We start from the raw sequence: 21,337 nt of genomic DNA on the forward strand, positions 1-21,337 counted from the left end.
CATGAACAACCTTCAAAACATGATACTAAGTGAAAAGCTAATCATAAAAGACCAAATTGCATATAATTCCATTTATATGGAACATTCAGAATACATGCATATAGATTAAAAGTAGAATAGTGATTACCCAGGCTAGGGAAGATGGAGAAACTGGAGAGGTATGGTATTAAAGGGTACAGAGCATCTTTCTGTACCCTTTAATGTCCTGCAATTAATCATTAATAATTATAATTAATGTTCTATATAATTGTGATAGTTGCAAAATTTTGTGAATATACTAATAACCATTGCCTTGTACATTTTAAATAGATGATTCATAGCATATGTAAATTGTGTCTCAATTAAGCTGTTGCAAAAGAAAAATATCTGGAGCAAAACCAAGAAAAACTGGAAGGAGGAATAGACAAATCCAGTGTTATAGAGTTGGAGATTAACAAGTTGACAAAAATCAATAAAGATATACAAGACTTTAACCATATAATCAACAAACCTGACTTAACATTTCTAGAGCACTACACCTCAAAAATCAGCCAAACATATATTCTTTTAAGTGGACATCAAACATTAAGATAGTTCATAAAACAAACTCTAAGAAATTAGGAAAGACCAAAATCATACACAATATATTTTATCACCAAAGGGGGAATTAAATTAAAAATCACACAAAAAAGTTATGCTAATACAAATTATAGGAAAGCTGGAGTGACTATATTAACGTAAAACAAAGAGGACTTCAGGACAAGAAGGATTACCAAGAATAAAAAGGGCATCTTATAATGATAAAATGGTCAATTCATCAAAAAGGAACTCTAAATGTACAGTCGCCTAGTAATAAAGCTTCAATATACATGGAACAACTTTCAAAACACACACACACACTCACACACAGCTAGGGTATAGCTCAGTGATAGAATGTTGCCTAGCATACATGAGACCCTGTTCCAACTCCAATGGTGAACACACACACACACACACACACACACAAAAAAAAAAAAAAAAAAAAAAAAAAAAAAAAAAAAACAAACACCACTACACACTCTGGGGAAAAAAAAAATCAGACATTAGAAATTAAACAAAACTCTTCTCAACAACCCATAAGTTAAAAAAGACATCAAACAAAAAGTCAGAAATATCCCAAACTGAGTAAAAATGAAAATGTCAAAATGTGTGAAATGTAGCTAAAGCAGTGCTTAAAATTTTAAATACTTACATTAAAAAAGAAAAGTCTCAAATTAATCATGAAAGTTTCCAACTTAAGCTACAAAAACAAATTATTTTTAACTTTAAAGAATAGACAGCAGAAACAATGAAATGGAAAACAAAAAAAGTGAAATAAACCACTGTATGAAAAGATCAATAAAATTAATAAATTCAAGAATGACTTATAAACACAAATCACTAATATTAGCAAACTGAATCCAGCACTAAAAATTATTTTATATATTATACATATTATGCTGTATTTACCACAAATACCATGTGTATCTTAATATAGGCATATAAATATAGGTATGTACGGTTACTGTATATATGTATTGGTTACTCTGTATTTTGTTATTTTTCATTATATGTGAATATCAACATTCACAATGTAAAACTGTCACCAATTCCCTTGACAACTGCCCTGCTCCAGCACTAGGTATTTAATCCAGGGGAGCTTTACTACTGAACTACATCTTGGGTCCTTTTTTTTTTTTTTATACATGCTCTATGACATATACAATATTATGTTCTCTATATATACATATATACCATATATTTTATCTAATACATAACATGATATAAATGATATTATGGTAATGCAGAATAACTAAGAGGTTTTTAAGTCTAGAAAACAATAACAGAATTATAGAATTACAGGGTCTTTAGAAAACCATCATCATCATCATCACTTATTCTAAGTTTATATTTACCCCCCACCCCCCAAGTACCAGGGATTGAACCCAGGGGTGCTTAATCACTGAGCCACATCCCTAACCCTTTTTATTTTTTTATTTTGTGACAGTCTCACTAAGTTACCTAGTGCCTCACTAAATTGGTGAGGCTGGCTTTCAACTAATGCTCCTCTTGCTCTGCCTCCTGAGTAACTGTGATTACAGGCATGTGCCAGTGTGCCCGCCTATATTTGCTTTGATAAGACACATCAAACAGTTCCCACAGCAACATAATGAAAGTTCTGGTTAATCTCCATCCTTGTCAGCTTTGGCTACTATTGGTTTTTATCACCCTAAGCTGTTTTAATGGATGTATTGTGTTACCTCATTGTAGTTTTAATTTGCATTGAACATTTTTTAAATGTTTACTAGCCCTTTGTTATCTTCTTTTATAAAATGTCTATTAAAACCTTTTGCCCAGTCTTGCCAGGCATAGTGATGCATGCCTGTAATCCCAGCAGCTCAGGAGGCTGAGACAGGAGGATTGTGAGTTCAAAGCCAGCCTCAGTAAAAGCGAGGCACTAAGCAACTCAGTGAGACCCTGTCTCTAAATAAAATACAAAAAAATAGGACTGGGGGATGTGGCTCAGTGGTTAAGTGTCCCTGAGCACAATCCCCAGTACCAAAAAAATTTAAAAAAAAATAAAACTTTTTGCCCAGTTTTAACTGAGTTCACTATTTATTTTAAATTTTAAGAGTTCTTTATATATATGGATATAAGTCATATAGATAGATGACTGGCCTGTAATTTGCTTTTTCATTTTCCCAAAAGTATCATTTGAAGGACAGTTTTAATTTTGATAAAATCCACATTTATGGGTTAGGGATACAGCTCAGTTGGTAGAGTGCTTCCCTCGCATGCACAAGGCCTGGGTTCAATCTCCAGCACCAGCACCACCCATATCATTTACCTGATAATGATGATTTGAGTTGTTCGCAATTTTTAGTTTTATGAATAAAGTTGTTTTTTTACATTTTTAATATTTATTTAATAAAATATTTCATTCATACAAGAGTATACAGAGTCTAATTGCCCATTAAAATACAAAGATGTATAGCCACCACTCAAGAAATGCCCCTCCTAAAATGACATCTCACCACTATCAAGGTAATCTCTATTCTGAAATAATAAAGTTGTTTTTAACATTTACTTAAAAGTCTTTACATGGATATATGCTTTCATTTCTTTTCAGTAAATACATATTAATATAATTGCAGAGTGTTAGGGTAAGGCAAAATAACTGTACATGGAGAAAACTGAAAGTTTTTTTTAAAAAAAGCGGGCTTGGGTTGTGGCTCAGCAGTAAAACGCTCACCTAGCATGTGCCAGGTGAGGGGTTTAATCCTCAGCACCACATTAAAAATAAATAAATAAAATAAAGGTATTGTGTCCAATTACAACTAAAAAAAAATAAGCACCAGAATTAATGATCAAGTTTATCAGAGTCACAGGTGAACTGTATTTCTGTGTTTAGCAGCAAATATCTGGTAAAATTAATTTTAGGCATATTTATAATTCTGTTAACAAAATCCTAGACTAGGCAAAACTAATCTATAATAACAAAAAGTAGACGAATAAATGTTTGGATGTCTGGAGCTGGGAAAGGATTGAGATGATTAACTGGCAAAAGATATGATAAAAGCCAAAGATTCTGTACATTAGATGGGGTAATGACAACATGAGTCTACACATTCATCAAAACACATCAAAATGTATATTTTTTTATGGAATGTAAACTATACTTCAATAATGATGATGATTTTCTAAAGACAATTTCAAAGAAACAACCTCCAAATATATAAGTCTATAAAGTCGTATCTTAATAAGGCCTAAACACTTATATAATTTGAGTAATGATTCACAAGGCTTGACCCTATATAGTTGGAGATTTCTTTGTAGTCTTTATCAATACCAATCTTTTACTTCAAGTTGATCTTAAGCCTAGCTCTTAGGTAGTCAAGAATTTAACATCCTAAACCAGGCACAGTGACGCATGCCTATAATCCTAGCAATGTAGGCAGCTGAGGCAGAAAGATTGCAAGTTCAAGGTTAACCACAGGACTTAGTGAGACCCTGTCCCAAAATAAAAATAAATAAATAAAAAGGGGTAGTGATGTAGCTCAGTAGTAGAGTATCCCTGGGTTTAATCCCCAATACTAAAAGGAAAAGGAAAAAAGAAAAAAAAATCCAATACCTTAATAGTTAAGGTCTTTTCAAGAAATGTAAAAATTTCCTTTGTTTAATAACTTGCTTTAACATCAAAGAAACAATAAAAAAGAATATGCACCCATCTGCATCACAGCCACTACTATAGTTTGGACTATTAGAAGGTAGTAGAACCTTTGGTAGGTGGGGCTCAGTGAAAGGTACCCCAGTCGTCTTCTCTGTTCCCCAGTTCATGGGGTAATCAATTTTGTTCTGCCACATGCTAGTACCATCATGTACTACTTTACTATAGTACTAAAGCAATGGACTGGAAACTAAATCCATAAACCATATTTCCTTGTATATTAATTATCCCAGATATTTACAGTGATGGAAAGCTGATTAACACAGCCATAAAGCCCTCAATAGTATTAACAAAATTACTTTCTCTTTAGTATTAAGAGATTAAAAAGCACTATTAATGTGAGAAGCGAATTATATTTTTCCAAAGTGAGAAACTTCATAGCTAGCAATATCTCACTCATTCCAAATCTGTCTCAAATCTGGTCATGTGACATGTTAGTAATTTGACAGTAGTCCTTTTTTACTATGAAATTTGTAACCACAAATGTAGTTTCTTATTCAATAAATGTTTATTGGGATCTGTGGTAGGCCTTTGAAACATAGGATTTAATCTGTAACTTTAATTTCCATATAAAGGGAAAGAAAGAACACATACCAACAATAATTTAAAACAGACTTGAGAGATTTTTAAAAGGTGCTGAGGGCTTTAGAAGCGAGAATATTTATCTCCAAAAGGAAATATATGTGGCTGACTTTATGGAACACTATTTACAAATCAGATTTTACCCTAAGAAAATATTAATGCCAATGTTAAATTCTTTATCTGAAACATTTGAGGAAGACATCAATAATTTGAAACAGAAAGAATTTTAAGGATTTCCAGAGATAAATTTGTCTTTACTCTTTGATAAAATTAACATTTTAAACTATGATAACAGAAAGAGCATAGAAACTATAAAAACAACCACAGTTATTTGAAAATTAGCATTTAAGCATAACTCAATGAGGGGCTGAGACTGTAGCTCAGTGGCAGAGCACTTGCCTAGCATGTGTGAGGCACTGGGTTCAAGCCTTAGCACCACATAAAAATGAAACAAAATAAAATAAAGGCATGCTGTCCATCTATAACTACAAAAAAAAAAAATTAAAAAACACAACTCAGTGAGAATTATGAAATACTTAATATTTTAAAATATTAAGTAAAAAATACTTAATATTTTTTTCCTAAGGATCTTAGAATCAGTTCTAGATCCTAGTACAATTCAATATCAGATACTTTGTATACCTGAGATTGATAAACCATCATTCCTTTTATGATCAGTTTACATTGGCTAGCTTCTCTATTTAGTATTAATTTATAAAATATTACTACAAATTTCTCTTTTTAATTAAGTGTCAATCTGGCATAAGTAATCCTTGAAAATAATATTGCCCTATGTGGAGAATACAGGTTATAATTTTAGTAAGACCTCAGAAAACTACACAACGAATATTTTATGTTTTCAGAATGAAAAATGGTTTCTTTACTTAGAAAAGTCCCCTGTTTATTTGCCATCTAATTCCACTGCTTTAATAAGAAAGCATATTCTAATTCATGTTTCATACCCAAACAATACTCAACTTGACAAATATCTAGGGCTGAGGGTGTAGCTCAGTGGTACAGCAATTGCCTAGCACATGTGAGGCACTGGGTTATACTCTCAGCACTGCATAAAAATAAATAAAATAAAGGTATTGTGTCCATCTACAAAAACAAAAAAAAATTAAAACTCAAATATAAACAAACTTATGTATAAATATAGCTATAGTATAAATATAGCTTTGCTATTTTTGCTATTTACTAAATGAAAAGTTACATAACATATGTATAGGCACCTTAAACATATTAAATAGAATAATCTACATTTAATCTATCCAAATATTTCTTTTTTTTTAAAGATAGAGGAGAGAGAGAGAGAGAATTTTTAATATTTTATTTTTTAGTTCTCAGCGGACACAACATCTTTGTTTGAATGTGGTGCTGAGGATCGAACCCGGGCCGCACGCATGCCAGGCGAGCGCGCTACCGCTTGAGCCACATCCCCAGCCCTATCCAAATATTTCTTATTTTTTATTCACCAGAGGCTGGGAAGAGCAGAGGGGAAGGAGGAGATGGAGAGGTCCATGATCAAGTACAAAGTTATAGTGAAGTTGGAGAAAAAAGTTCTGGTGTTCTATTGCACAGGAGGGTGACTATGGTTAACAATAATGCACTGTATATCTTGAAATAGCTAGCAGAAAGGATTTTTCAAAGTACTCACCATTAATGATAAGTTTAAGGTGATAAATAAGCTAATTTCCTGATTTGATCATTAAACAGTACATGAAATCAAATATCACATTTGTACCCCATAAATATATACAATTACTATGTATCAATCAAAAATAATAAAAATAATAAAGACCAAAAATATTTTAAAGAAAAAGAAATTCAAAGTGAAGCTTGTAAGCAAAGCTGAAAAAAAAATCAGAGACAAATAATAAACAGATATTAACTTAATAAAGGAAGCAATAAAGCAGAATAGTAGAAAGAAAACACAAAATCCATCTCAGCTCTACTACTTATAAACTAGAAGACTATAAAAGAAGCTGTTTGACAGCCCTGAGCTTCAGTTTTCTTTTGTCATAAAAATGGGCCAAAAAGTAGTTGAGAAACTTAAGTAAGACTACATTTACTTAAAAAAAAAAAAAAGACTACATTTATAAATGGCCATATAGTAATACAAAGTAAATCTAATTTTCCTTTTACCCTAGTGTTTTTACCTTCTACCCATATAGAAAATGAAATTATTTAACTCAACCAAATGACTACAGCTAGAATCTAACAATTTAAAACCTTCTTTAAAGCAATGTGAAATTAGGATACCCAAACACAGGGAGAGTAACTAAAATTCTTCTCTTCCCCAGTATGGAAAAATTATTAAGAAAGTTTCCAAGAAAAATTTTAGAAGCCACAAAAGTCTTTCATTAGAATAGCAGTAGTTATATATACCACTCTCCACAGTGCACAGCCTTCAGTACTCCAACAGCAGCTGTTGTCTGTCGTTCAAAACCTTGTCCTATATGATCTGCATGGGCCCTTGTCCTGTCTTCAAAGAGCATCTCACGAGGCTCACTGGTTCGAGGTAGGTACTGAAGGTTTTTTATTTCATTGGTAGTTCTGTTTTTAAAAAAGATTTATATTTATATACTGAAGCTTACTTGCCATCAAACATTCAATAATCACATAATTCAGATAAAAGGAACTTTAAATTACCTGTTCCCAAATTAATTTCTAATTTTTAAATGGATGAAAACACATATACAATACAATCCCCTCCTTGTAATATACCTTCACAAAAGTCACAGCTATAAAAAAAAAAAAATTACTTGGATAATAAACTGAATTACAGATGGTATAATTTACTGAGTTTCCTTATATATTAGTCCCCTCTTGACAGTGGTTTCACATTGTCTCAGTTAACCTACAGTCAACTGTGGTTTGAAATATTGTGAAATTTTTCATAAATAAATATTTCCTTTCATAAGCAATGAGGAAGCAGTAGAGATACAGAGTAATGGCAATGATAAAATAGCAGCTGATACTTTTCCTAATATTTGGAACAAGATGGATATTCAAATACTAGAGGTATTTAGAACCCCAAATAGACAGGATCAAAAAAAAAAAGAACCCTCCACAACACAATGGAATTAAAATGCAAAAAATACAGATCAAAGAAAAATTTTAAAGCTACAAGAATGAGATGCCAGCCACATTTAAAGGAAAACCAATCCAAATAATATCGGATTTCTCAATGTAAACCCTAAAGTCCAGGAAGACTTGGAAAGATGTATTATGAACCCTGAAAATAACTGCCAACCAAGACGGCTATATCCAGCAAAGCTTATCTTTCATAATCAAGGAACAAAAACTTTCCAAGATAAACATAAACTAAAGGAACTTATGACTACTAAGCAAGTATTGCAAAATATAGGATCCTTAAGAGAATCCTATAGACAAAAAAGAGAGAAAGAAATAACCAAATAACCAAGAGAGAATGAATCTCATTAGAAATAAACATGCAATGAGAATCAGGATTAAAGAAAACATTAGAAATAAATCAAAGTGACAGGAATCCTCCAATTAAAAGACATAGGCTGGCAGAATGAATTAAAAAAACAAGATCCAACAAGAAACAAACCTCACAGGCTAAGACATCCACAGGCTGAAAGTAAATATGGAAAATTATTATCCCAGGTGAATGGAATCCAAACTGCTAAGTGTGGTGGCATATGCTTATTATCCCAGCAACTCAGGTGGCTGAGATAGGAGGATCACAAGTTCAAGGCCAGCTTCAGTTACTTATCAAGGCCCTCAGCAACTTAGTGAGACTCTGTCTCAAAATTTTAAAAAAATAAAGTAAAAAGAACTGGGAATATAGCTCAGTGGTAAAGAACTCTTGGATTCAATCCCCAGGACAAAAAAAAAAGAAAAAGAAAAGAAAACCTGAAAGCAAATAGGAAAAGCTATTCTCATATAAGACAAAGCATACTTCAAGATAACAAAAATCACTACATATTATATTTGACATAAAGGCTCACTTAGGTCCCAATATAATAATAGTGAGTTCAATATACCTGTCTCATTACTAGATAAGTCCTGAAAACATAAAATCAAGATACTACATAGCCAATCCCCCCAAACCAAATGCTGAATGTTCTCTCTGATTTAAGGAGGCTGATTCATAATCGGGTTGGAGTCGGGGGGAGCACAGGAGGATTATACAAACTCTAGATATGGCAAAGGGGGAGAGGGGAAAGAAGGGGTATGGAGGTAGAAAAGATGGTGAGATGAGAGGAACATCATTACCCTAAGTATAAGTATAAAGACACTAAAGGTGTGGCTATACCTTGTATACAACCAGATATGTGAAAAATTGTGCTCTGTGTGTAATATGAATTGTAATGCACTATGCTATCATATATAACAAATTCAAATAAAAGTAAATAAAAATTTAAAAAATCAAGATACTACAGAGTTAAATCATACTATATATCAAGTGGATTTAACATATCTATAGAATATTTCATCTAATATACTTTCTTCTCAGCTGCTCATGGAATTTTCTCCAAAAATGAATATTTAGACCTCAAAGCCAAGTATTAGAAAATACAAAAAAAAAAACTCAAATAATTCCTTATATCTTATCAGATCATAATGGAATGGAATGAAATTAGAAATCAACAACCAAGAAAAACTATAGAAACTATATAAACACATGGAGATTGAACAATATGTTTTTTGAATGATGACTGGGACATTGAAGAAATCATACTAAAAATATTAATATTCTTAAAATAAAATGAGAATATAAATACAATACACCAAAATCTCTGGGACACAGCAAAGACAGTTCTTATAAGAGGAAAGCTTTTAGTGATAAGTGCCTACATTAAAAAGTCAGAACAGGGCTGGGAGTATAGCTCAGTCGTAGGATGCTCGCCTCGCATGTGGAAGGCACTGGGTTCAATCCTCAACACCACATAAAAATAAAATAAAGGTACTGTGTCCACCTACAACTAAAAGATGATTAAGAAAAAAAATCAGAACATTCCCAAACAACCAACCTAGTGATAAATCTCCAAGTCTTAGAAAAACAAGGGAAAAAAATCATTCTCAAAACTCTAGAATAAAGAAAAAAAATAATAAATATCCAAGCCAAAATTAATGAAATACAGGACAACAAAAATCTCAAAGGATCAATGAAACAAAGAGTTGATTCTTTGAGAAGATAAACAAGATTGATAAACACTTCACCAAAATAACCAAAAGAAAGAGAAAAAAAGACACAAATTAATAAAATTAGAAAAATTAAAAAAAACAAGAGCTATTTACATTAGATGCCACTGGAATTCAGAGGATCATTTGAGACTATTTTGAAACTTGCTTTCCAATAAATTAGAAAATCTGGAAAAAACAGATAAATTATTCTAGATATATATGACCTACCAAAATTGAATAAAGAGAACACAGAAAACCTAAACAGACTAATAACAAACAATGAGACAGAAGCAGTAATAAAATAAAGACAGGACCAGATGGATTCACAGCCAATTCTACCAGACCTTGAAGGAAAAAAAAAAAAAAAAACTAATGTCAATGCTCCTCACATTATTCCAGGAAACAGAAAGAAACACTTCCAAACCTGTGGGAAGCCATTCTAACACGTGATTGGGTGACTCCCGTTAAGGGCCTGAGGCGCTTTGGCTCTGTCTAAGCTTTCCCGACCCTTTCCTGATGAGAGAGCCCATCCGTGTGGGGGTGTGCCTGACCACTGACCCCGGGGACCCAATCACTGACCCTGACCTTGGAGTGCAGCCCCCCCTCAACCTTCATTGGATGGAATTCTCCCCTGAATCTCTTGTTCCCCAAATAAAAGGCTACTCCCCGGCGTGTTCACTCTCTCTCTCTCCTGCTAGCCCTGAGTAATCCTTGCTGCCCTGCTGGGCCGGCTAGAGGTGGGAACCAGAGAGGTGAGCCGTCTGGGACCTAGCAATATAAATAAGGTAACTGGTCTGTGTGTTTTATTTCGATCTCTTCTAACTAACTTTATGCCTAGAACCTCATTAATGAAACCACTGCGCAGGCCGCGTGGTAGACAAACCTACTCTCCAAAGCCAGCATGACCCTGATACTAAAACCAGATAAGGATCCTCAAGGAAAGAAAACTACACACCAATATCCTTGGTGAACAGATATAATAATAAAATATTAGCAAACTGTATTCAACATCACGTTAAAAGATTATATATCATTATCAAGTTGGTTTCATTGCAGGAATGCTAAGATGACTCAACATATGTGAATCAATAAATATACCACTTAAATAGAATCAAAGACAAAAATCATATAATCATCCCAACAGATACAGAAAAAGTCAGACAAAATTCAGCACCCATTCATGACAAAAAAAAAAAATTTGAAGAAACTAGGAATAGAAGGAAATTACCTTGACATAAAAACTATATACAACAAACCCAAAGCCAGTATCATACTGAATAGAGAAAATCTGAAAGCATTTCCTCTAAATGAAACAAGACAAGGATGCCCAACTCACTACTCCTATTCAATACAGTACTAATTCTAACCAGAGAAATTAGGCAAAAGAAGTATTACAATTTACATATGAGTTGTCCCCCAAAAGCTCATGTGGGAAATAAAAGAATAATGTTCAGAGATAAAATGATTAGATTATGAGAGCTATAACCGAATCAATAGATTAATTCACTGATATGGATTAAGTGGGTGGTAGCTTTAGGCAGGTAGAACGTGGCTGGAGGAAGAAGGTTACTAGAGGTATATCTTTGAGGTTTATATTTTGACCTGATAAGCAGATATCTTCCTCTGCTTTCTGGCTGCCATGTCCTGAGCTGCTTTCCTCTGTCATACTGTTCTGTCTCATTTCAGTCCCAGAGCTATGGAGCCAGCCAACCATAGGCTGAATCTCTGAAACTGTCAGCCAAAATAAAACTTTTCCTCCTCTAAGTTGTTCTTTGTGGAGCAAAGCTAACTAATACAGGAAATAAAAGGAATACAAATAAAAAAGGGAAGAAGTAAAATTGTCCCTCTTTGCAGATGACCTGGATCCAATACTTAGAAGAGAAAAAATCCTCCACCAGAACACTTCTAAACCTTATAAGCAAATTCAGCTAAGTAGCAGGACACAAAATCAACCTATGAAAAGCAATAGCTTTTCTACATACTAGTAATAAATACACTGAGAAAGAATTCAGGACAAAATTACAACAGATTAAAAAACATACTTAGGAATAAATCCAACCAAGGAGGTGAAAGATACCTATGAGGAAATTTACAGAACATGAAGAAGAAATAGAAAATGACACCAAAGGATGGAAAGCCCACCTGTGTTCATAAAGACAGAATTATTATTGTTAAAATGGCCATACTGCCAAAAGCAATCTGCAGATTCAATACAATCCTCATCAAAAATACCAATAACATTCTTTACAGAACCAGAAAAAACAATCCTAAAATTTATATAGAAGAACAACAACAACAAAACAGAATAACCAAAGCAACTCTAAGGAAAAAGAGTAAAACTGGAGACATCACAATACCCATCTTCAAATTATACTACAGAACCATAGCAACAAAAATAGCATGGTACTGGCATAAAAGCAGACACCAAGACCAATGGATCAGAACAGAAGGCACAAACTCACAGAGGTACTACAATTATCTGATTCTTGACAAAGGTGCGAAAACTTATGTTGGGAGAAAAGACAGGCTGTTTAACAAATGGTATGGTGCTAGAAAACTGAATATCCATTATGTAGAAAAATTAAAAATAGACCCCTCTCTCTCACTCACACACAAGTCAACTTAAAATGCATCAAAGACCTAGGAATTTAGTCCAGAAACTTTGCAACTTTGCAACTGCTATAAGAAAACATAGGATCAACATTCCAACATACAGGCACAGGCAATGATTTCCTCCACAGTACTCCTAAAAAGCTCAGTAAAAACAAGGATTAATAAACGGATGCTATCAAACTAAAAAACTTCTGCAAAACAAAGGAAACAACAATGTGAGGAAAGAACCTACAGAATGGGAGAAAATCTCTGACAGCTTTTTTCCTGATAGAGGATTAATATCTAGAATTTATTAAGAGTCAAAAAACTACACACCAAAAAAATAAATAACCCACTCAATAAATGAACAAATGAACTAAACAACACTTTTCACAAGAAGATGGCCAAAAATATATGAAAAAATGTTCAATATCTTTAGTCAGCAGGGAAATGGAAATCAAACTACACTGAGATTTCATTTTGCTCTAGTTAGAATGTCAGTCATCAAGAATACAAATAACAATGCTAACAAGAATACAGAGGAAATGAACATTTTTACACAGTTGATGTAAGTATATATTAGTACGACCACTATGGAAAATCAATGTGGAGATTCCTCAAAAGACTAGGAGTGAACCACAATATGATCTAGCTATACCACTCCTCAGTATTTACCCAAAAGAACTAAAGTCAACATACTGTAGAGATACAAGCATACCCATGTTTGAAGCAGTACAATTCACAACAGCCAAAGTATGGAACCAGCCTAGGTGTTCATCAATGCATGAATAGATAAAGAAAAATGTGATATATAAACACAATGGAGTCTTACTTAGCCATAAAAACTAAATTATATCATTTGTAAAAAAAAAATAAAATAAAATAAAATGGATGAAACTAAGAGGATCATGTTAAACAAAACAAGCCAGACTCAGAAAGATAAGGTCATATGTATGTTTTCTGGTCAGAAGGGATCTCGTAAAAATAGAAGGGACACAGTAAAGTAGAGGAAAGGGGTAGGGCAAGGGGAAATAGTGAAAAGTGAAATCATTCAAAGTACTTTATATGCATGTATGAATATACCACAATGAAACCCACATCAACAAAAAATAAAATTATAAACAAAACAATTCCTAAGTTTTCAATTGCTTACTATTCAGAGACATATTATGAAATCTCATGCCATTCCATTCTGTCCTGCCCAGGATGCAAATCATCCCTTTGTTCAGAGTACTCACCTACCTGTCTATTAGTCACTCAGTAGCTATCTCCACTACCAAATTGAGTTGTCTCAATATTCTAGTAATTCTTATTTTATCTTTACAATGACCCTAAAGGACAAGAGTAGTGATGCTGCGCCAGACATATCTGTAATCAATGCGCCATAATCAACTCAGGAGGCTGAGGCAGGAAGATTGCAAGTTTGAGGACAGCCTCAGTAATTTCACAAGACTCTTGTCTAAAAATTAATATACGTATAAAGGACTGGGAATGTAGCACACTGGGTTCAATCCCCCACACCCACCCCCGAAAAAAGAGTAGTGATGCTAGCGATTCAGGTAGGCCAAGGAGAAGCCTTTAAGTGAAAGATGAAAATACAATAAGATATTTTGAGAGAAAGAGAGCATCAGGCCACATTCGTATACCTTTTATTTGAGTTTATTGTTTTTGTTGTGTCATCTTATTAGTTATTGCTACTAATTTCTTACTATGCTTAATTTATAAAGTTTTATAAGTACAAATATATAGGGGAAACATAGTACATATAAGATTTGGTACTATCTGTGGTTTCAGACATCATTGGGAATCTCAGAATGTATCTCCCAAGGAAGGGAAGACTCCTGTACCTAGAATCTTTATCTGAGATTTGGGTCTAATCTGAATAGGATCATGTACCCATGTGTACAGGATAGAAACCCTATTTAGATCACTTGGTTAACACAAAATATACTTTTAGAACAAAAAGTAACTTTTAAAATTACATTAAGTCAGTATTTATAGGACCCAGGCTATATGGCAGGAATCTTCTAGGCACTGAGGCTAGTATTAATGAGACATTAATGACAGATGGGGTTCCTACAGTCATGGAACTTTATATTCTAGTGAGAAGAGATCAAAAAATAAGAAAATTAGCAAGGAGAAAAAGTCAGCAAGTGCTTCCATAAAACATGCCTGGTTTACTGGAAGCAGAAAGGAAACCCTTAGCTCTGTCTTAGAAGACAGTCACCTCCCACTGTCCCTCTCCTCCACTTTCATCCTCTAGAATCCATAAAGCACACAAAATGCACTACCTACTTAGCCTTACATATTGCAGAAATCTCTTTAATTCTACTGTAGAATGGGGGAAAGTATGAGAACAACTCTGGCCAGAAGTAATCATTTATCTTCCTCTCGGGTTTTTACGTTGCTTTCAGAGACAATTTTAGATTGCCCTTATGCTTTTCTCCTCTTATCATCATTTATCCTCCTGGAGGTTACTTATTAGTTCTCTAAGTTCCCACCCTTTATCCTACTACCTACTGCTCTTTGGGTACCCTTGCATTACAGTCTCATACATACATACACCCATACATGTGTACATAAACATACTCATATACTCTTTTGTTCTTTGTGACTAACGTCTTACATGTGTCAGAAAGTTAGATAATGCCTGTAATTATCTAATGGGAAGTTGAAGCAGAGGATAAGTTTGAGGCCAGTCTCAGTGATTTATGCCAGGCCCTAAGCAAGTTAGTGAGAGCCCATCTCAAAACTAAAACTTAAGAAGGGATGAGGAGCTGGGCATAGGGGTACAAGCCTGATCCCAGCAACTTGGAGTTTAAGCCAGTCTCAGCAATTTAGTGAGATCCTGTCTCAAAATAAAAAATAAAAAAAAGCTTAGGATGTGGCTCAGTGGTAAAGTGCCCCTGGGGTTCAATCCCCAATACCCCACCCCCCAAAAATTGGTAATGTTGCTTCCTGTGGAAAACTAAGAGGCTTTCAACCTCACAAGCTTGGTCTCATTAATGAATTAAGGCTCGGCACAATGCTGTTATTAGTCATCACACATACCATGGGCTGTAAACCCTTAAGTGAATGGAAATTCCTCAGGGAGCTGATGTTATATACAAATCTAAACTTTGTATATATCTGCATTATTCTGGGAAAAGACTTTTCAGATTCAATGATTGCTAAATTCTAAAACAAAATTAAGAACACTTGAGAAGCATATCAATTTTATCATTTGCTACCAACTTAGAAATTAACTTGTAAAATTTAATTCAACCCAAAGTTATTAAGCACAACACTGTGTCTAAACACATATGCTAGAAACACATTAGTAATAAGCCCAACATGGTCCTTGCCATCAAGCAACCTACTACTAATGACTTTGCTCTTCTCTGTTTTTTGTTTTAATTAATAATCACTGTAACCAATAAAACTATTTTAGGTATCTAAAGAAAAAGAGATTATCTCCTTTAGGATGATCACTTCCAATCCCAAATGTTAACATAGTGTACTCTATTCCAAACCTTTTCCTGTGCTCACATAAATATACATTTATTCATGGGGTTTTAGTTTACATTTATTTTTGTTTTTCATAAAAATCATAAGAATCATACAAGATACATTATCCTATATTTTGCTCTTTTCAAGTGTCATGAATACCCTTCCAGATCAAAAGAAATAAAAATCCTATTTTAACTGTTTTATCATATTCTTTAATAAGAATGTAGAAATGTATTCAACCATTCCCCTGGTTGGTGGACATTCAGGCATTAAATTATTTTCTTATTGCAAACAAGACTACTATTAGCATTCTTACATCTTAATCTTTAATGCTTTTATTTATTGGGGTAGATCCCCAAAAGTAGGGGAGCAGATCATGGTTAGATACAAAGTGTATGAGCTACTTCCAGACTGCTTTCAAAGCAACTCACTCTTCTACCAACAATATACATAAAAGACTTTCTTCACAACGCTTGATTATTGCTACATTATTATTGCTATGTTGATAAATTTATCAGTACAAAGGGCAAAAATATATTGTAGCTTTTTAAAAATAAACTTACCTGCCTAAGGTAAAGTTTATATTTCTACTGGGTGGTTTTATATTTTTCTTGTTGATTTGGGAATTTTATTTTTCTTTCTCAAGATAGGATGTCACTATGTTGCTTAGACTGGTTAAGATCCTCCAGCCTCGGCTTCCTAAGTAACTGGGATTATATGTGCATGCCCTGCCACATCAGGCATGTTTTAGTCCAATCTATTATAGTTTTGAACTCTGTTGTTGTCTTTTCTCTCCCAACCAATATTATCACTATATCTTTTAGTCTTTCTTAGGAAGATCACTTCCAAACTTAACATTTTTGTGCTCATACTTGTATTTGTTTTACCTGTGATGCTTAAAATCTCTTTTTGTATGAGGTAGAAGCTCTGTGTTTTCTTTCAGAATGCCAATTATGCCAGCATTATTCATTAAATAAGTATTTCCTCATCCATCTCATCCTATGTACTCATATCTATTTCTGGATTCTATCCTACACCAATGATCTATTTGAGTTTTGTAGAAATTTTCAGTATCTAGTAACAAGCTCCCTCTTCACTTATCTTTTCTTTCACAGTTTTCTTCCTTATGAACTTTAAACACATTTTATCCAGTTATAGGGAGTATGAATACAGACGAATATTTAAACAAATATCATTCTTGACTCAGAACATAGTAGGGCTTTCCATTTGTTTTAGTATAATTTTATATCCTCCATAAGATGTTTCCATTTTCTTAATACAGCCTCTGAATATTTTATTAAATTCATTCTAAAATAGTTTTATAATGTCTCACTATATGATATTTTTTCCATTCCCATTTATAATTTGTCATTTACCTATATTTCTCATGTCTTATAAATGGCAGATGTAATATCACAAACTCTACCAGCATGTATAGCTATCTTTTAATTTCCATTCCAAATATACTCTATAAATTTTCCCTTCCTTCTTCTTCCAATTTTCTACTAATACTCATACACATCAATGTATGAACACACATTTTCAGAAATAAAAATTTGTATCCAACATACCTTTTCCTTTTGAAAGGTGACTTTGGCATATCAGCCACAGGGATCATTTGTTCTCCTGGACGTACCCACATAATGGGACCATCATCACTGTCTTTTCGACTCTCTAATTTTAGACTAGATAATGTCCCCCATGGCAGTGTACACTAAAGACAATTATACAGAAATTATTTTTAAAATGTATCTTCAAATATGTATTTAAAAAATAGTTCTCCCTTCACAAAAACACATTCATATACAATTTAAACATCTGAAATACATATCCCTATATATTCATAATTTAACTTCAAAAGTTCAATTTCAAACATACCAAAAGAATAATTATGCTTGGATGGCTCCCTCCCCCTACCATGCCAGGGGTATGATTCAGTATATTCATAATTTGTTATTATTCTTTCGATGAACATATGGGTCATATAATTTTAAGTTGGAAAAATGAGCAAGTGCTCATTAGTCACCACGTAGACTAAATATCTGCTTTTATAGATGAAGAGACCAAAGCCCTGAAAGTTTATGTGGTTTGCTCAACCCAGGTAGGTCTAGTCAAGGCTAAAACAAAGGTATACAATTTCCCTGGTCATTTTTTCACAATGTCAAACTTCCTACTATGGTTTAGATGTAAGGTGTCCCCCAAAAGCTCATGTGTGAGACAATGAGCTTAGAAAGTTTAGAGGTGAAATGACTGAGTTCTGACAGCTGTAACTAAATCAGTGCATTAATGCTCTGATAGGGATTAACTGGATGGTAACTGTAAGCAGATAGGGTGTGACTAGAGGAGGTTGGTAACTGGGGGCATGCCCTTGGGATTTATATTTTGTCCAAAATGAGGGTCAATCTCAATATCTATCTATCTATCTATCTCTATCTATCTCTCTCTCTCTATATATATATAGAGAGAGAGAGAGAGATATAGATAGATATATAAATTTAGAAAAACACAGGTATACCAACTTTTGAATATAATTTCAGTGCTATTATAGATTGAATAATGAACTCTTATGTCCTAAGGAGATATTGTAGTCAGTTCTCTAGAATTATTTTGTTTATCTGAACTGTTCCATAAGCTATGTATGGTAATATACTAAAACACTGTCATTCCTTTATCCTAGACATTTTAATTTAGTAATCATCCTTCCTGCATGTTTTAGTCAGCTTTTTCACTGCTATGACCAAAAGTCCTGACAAGAACAATTAGAGGAGGAAAAGCTTATTCAGGGGTGCTAACAGTTTCAGAAGTCTCAGTCCACAGACAGCCAACTCATTCTTTGGGGACATAGCTGAGGCAGCAAATGAAGGAGTTAGAGGTGACACAGGAAAGCGGCTGGAACATGGACACCAAGAAGCAGAGAGAGAGCTCTGCTCAACAAGAACAAAATGTATATTCCAAAGGCATGCCCTTAGGGACCCACGTCTTCCAGCCACAACCCACTTACCTACAGTTACCACCCAGTTAATCCCTAAGAGGGGATGAATGCACTAATTAAATTAAAACTCTCATAACCAAATCATTTCACCTCTAAACTTTCTTGCATTGTTTCATACATGAACTTTTGGGGGACACCAAATATCTAAACCATAACACTATACTTCTTAAATTCTTGGTACGTATTCTATAAAGTGGTAATAAACAGATGGAAACTAATTTTCTAAAGTGATTGTAACAGATAGTTATTTTCTGGTTCAACACTCAGCTTTGCCATTACAATTAGGACCTGAGAAGTAAGTTACATATATACACTATACAAGATCACTATTTTTCATTTCTTCCTTTCCTTCCCTCCAATTTAAATAAAACCAAATTTATATAAGCCTGAAATAGCCATTAATTTGTATCACCTGTAGTATAAAATTAACAACCACAATTTAAATTGATTAGATTATTTTCCCTTACTTTTAAAAATGGTGAGTCTTCCAACATGTCAAGAAATTCAGGGAAGTAATCTCCCACTTCTTCATCAACTGCTCCCACCAAGCTTATTTGTCGCATTGGGCCAGCTCTGTAAGTACCATGAGAATATGTTCTTTTTACCTGAAGAATATGAATTTAATAACAAGTTACACATAAGATAATGCTTGCTATCAATGTGTAATAATAAATTATACTGTCTCAATGTTAAGAATATATGAAGCAAGAAAAGCAAAACAAAAAGCATTATTAACTAAAACAAATAGTTTATTTAATGTAAACCCTACATTAAACCTAGCTATTTCGTTCTCCAACTATTATTATACATAGCTTATGGAAACAGTTCAGATAAACAAAACTATAACATCTCTTTAGGACATAAGAGTTCATTATTCAATCTACAATAGCACTGAAATTATATTCAAAAGTTGATATACCTGCATTTTTCTAAATTTATTGCTCATATGTTATCAGATTTTAAGTTACCATCTGAAAAAGTTACAAAAACCATTACTAGTGGTTTCTATGTCTAAAAAGTCACAAGGGATGATCTTCTTATCTAGATCACAACATACTACTTTGCAGCCAGTTTGCATAATGTTAATTCCAATGAAAAACTGCTAGAAATTGAAAATCAAGAATCTCAAGCCCCAAACCTGCCTTTGCCACCTACCAGTTATGTTACCTTCAGACAAATAATTATTTAAGTTCCCTGAGATTTAGTTTACTTAACTGGAATGTTTTGCCTCAGATTTACCCTAACCCTAACCCTACTGAAGAAAAATGTAATAATTATATAAAGCCACCTGTCACGGTGCTAGCAAACTGCTGGCATTCAAACAGGCAAAATAAGGAAGGCTAAACCTCCAGAATCACCGGTATGTGAATTTTCACAAGCATATTTGAATCCTGACAAACCCATGTGTTTTCATATATTAACACTAGTAAATAAGAGTAAAATTAATAATTAGAAAACCAATACTTATTAACAAATTTAACATTTCTGCCCTTATAAGAGTAAAAGTTCTGTGTTTTAAGTGAAACTTTTTTTCATAAAACAAACATTTGAGGGCAGGGGTGGAATATTGGCAATTAAACCCAGGAGTCTTTACCAGAGCCACATCCCTAGCCTTTTTATTTATTTTGAAGCAACGTCTCCCTAAGTTGCTTAGGGCCTTACTAAGAAGCTGAGGCTAGCCTCAAACCTGAGATCCTTCTGCTTCATTCAGCCTCTTGAGACACCTGAATTATAGGCATGCACCACTGTGCCCAGCTCAAAAACAAATTTGATGTGAAACCCTAATTATCTTCTTCTCCAAATTAATCTTTGTGGCCACTAAATTTAAGAGATCAACATGTTCCAGTTTACCAAAGACTAAGCCTATTTTAAAAGTCAAAGTCTTGTATCCCCAGCAAACTGGGATGGTCTACCTTTGTCACATTATGGACACACTGAAAAATCCTCACAATCACAGCTATTACAGTAACAATGCCCCAACATTCCTATCTCCAGAAACGTGGCAATAAAAAATTAATTTTAATAGAAAATTTTGACAATGATATTAGAGTATTTTATTTTTATCACAGTTGACAATGCAGTATAATAATATTAATGTCTCAAAAAGTTTACTAATAAGGAGGAGAGAGGCGAGGAGGGAAGGGAAAAGAAAACAAAAATGAAATCAAACAACTTATATTTTAAAACACAAAATTTCCAAGGTTTTGAAATGTAACACTTGACTTTTAAAAGGCAACTTAAGAAGGTAATAGTTCCACTTCACACAAATAAACTGTTTATCAACTTCCTTATCTTCTTAT

General features: G+C 33.5%; 1 protein-coding gene across 2 annotated transcripts in view; it reads right to left on the reverse strand.

The window, feature by feature from the left end:
• Positions 1-21,337, reverse strand: part of RSBN1L (round spermatid basic protein 1 like) — an 88,806-nt gene that overhangs the window by 11,585 nt on the left and 55,884 nt on the right. For both annotated transcript variants that reach the window (XM_081282802.1, XM_081282803.1), the window contains 3 exons: positions 19,505-19,642; positions 17,617-17,759; positions 7,196-7,363 (listed from right to left, as the gene is read on the reverse strand). In XM_081282802.1, the coding sequence (XP_081138928.1) occupies positions 7,196-7,363; positions 17,617-17,759; positions 19,505-19,642 (449 nt within the window). The remainder of the gene's footprint in view (positions 1-7,195; positions 7,364-17,616; positions 17,760-19,504; positions 19,643-21,337) is intronic.

Source organism: Spermophilus citellus, assembly GCF_964194105.1.
Source record: "Spermophilus citellus genome assembly, chromosome: 3".
Classification (NCBI taxonomy): domain Eukaryota; kingdom Metazoa; phylum Chordata; class Mammalia; order Rodentia; family Sciuridae; genus Spermophilus; species Spermophilus citellus.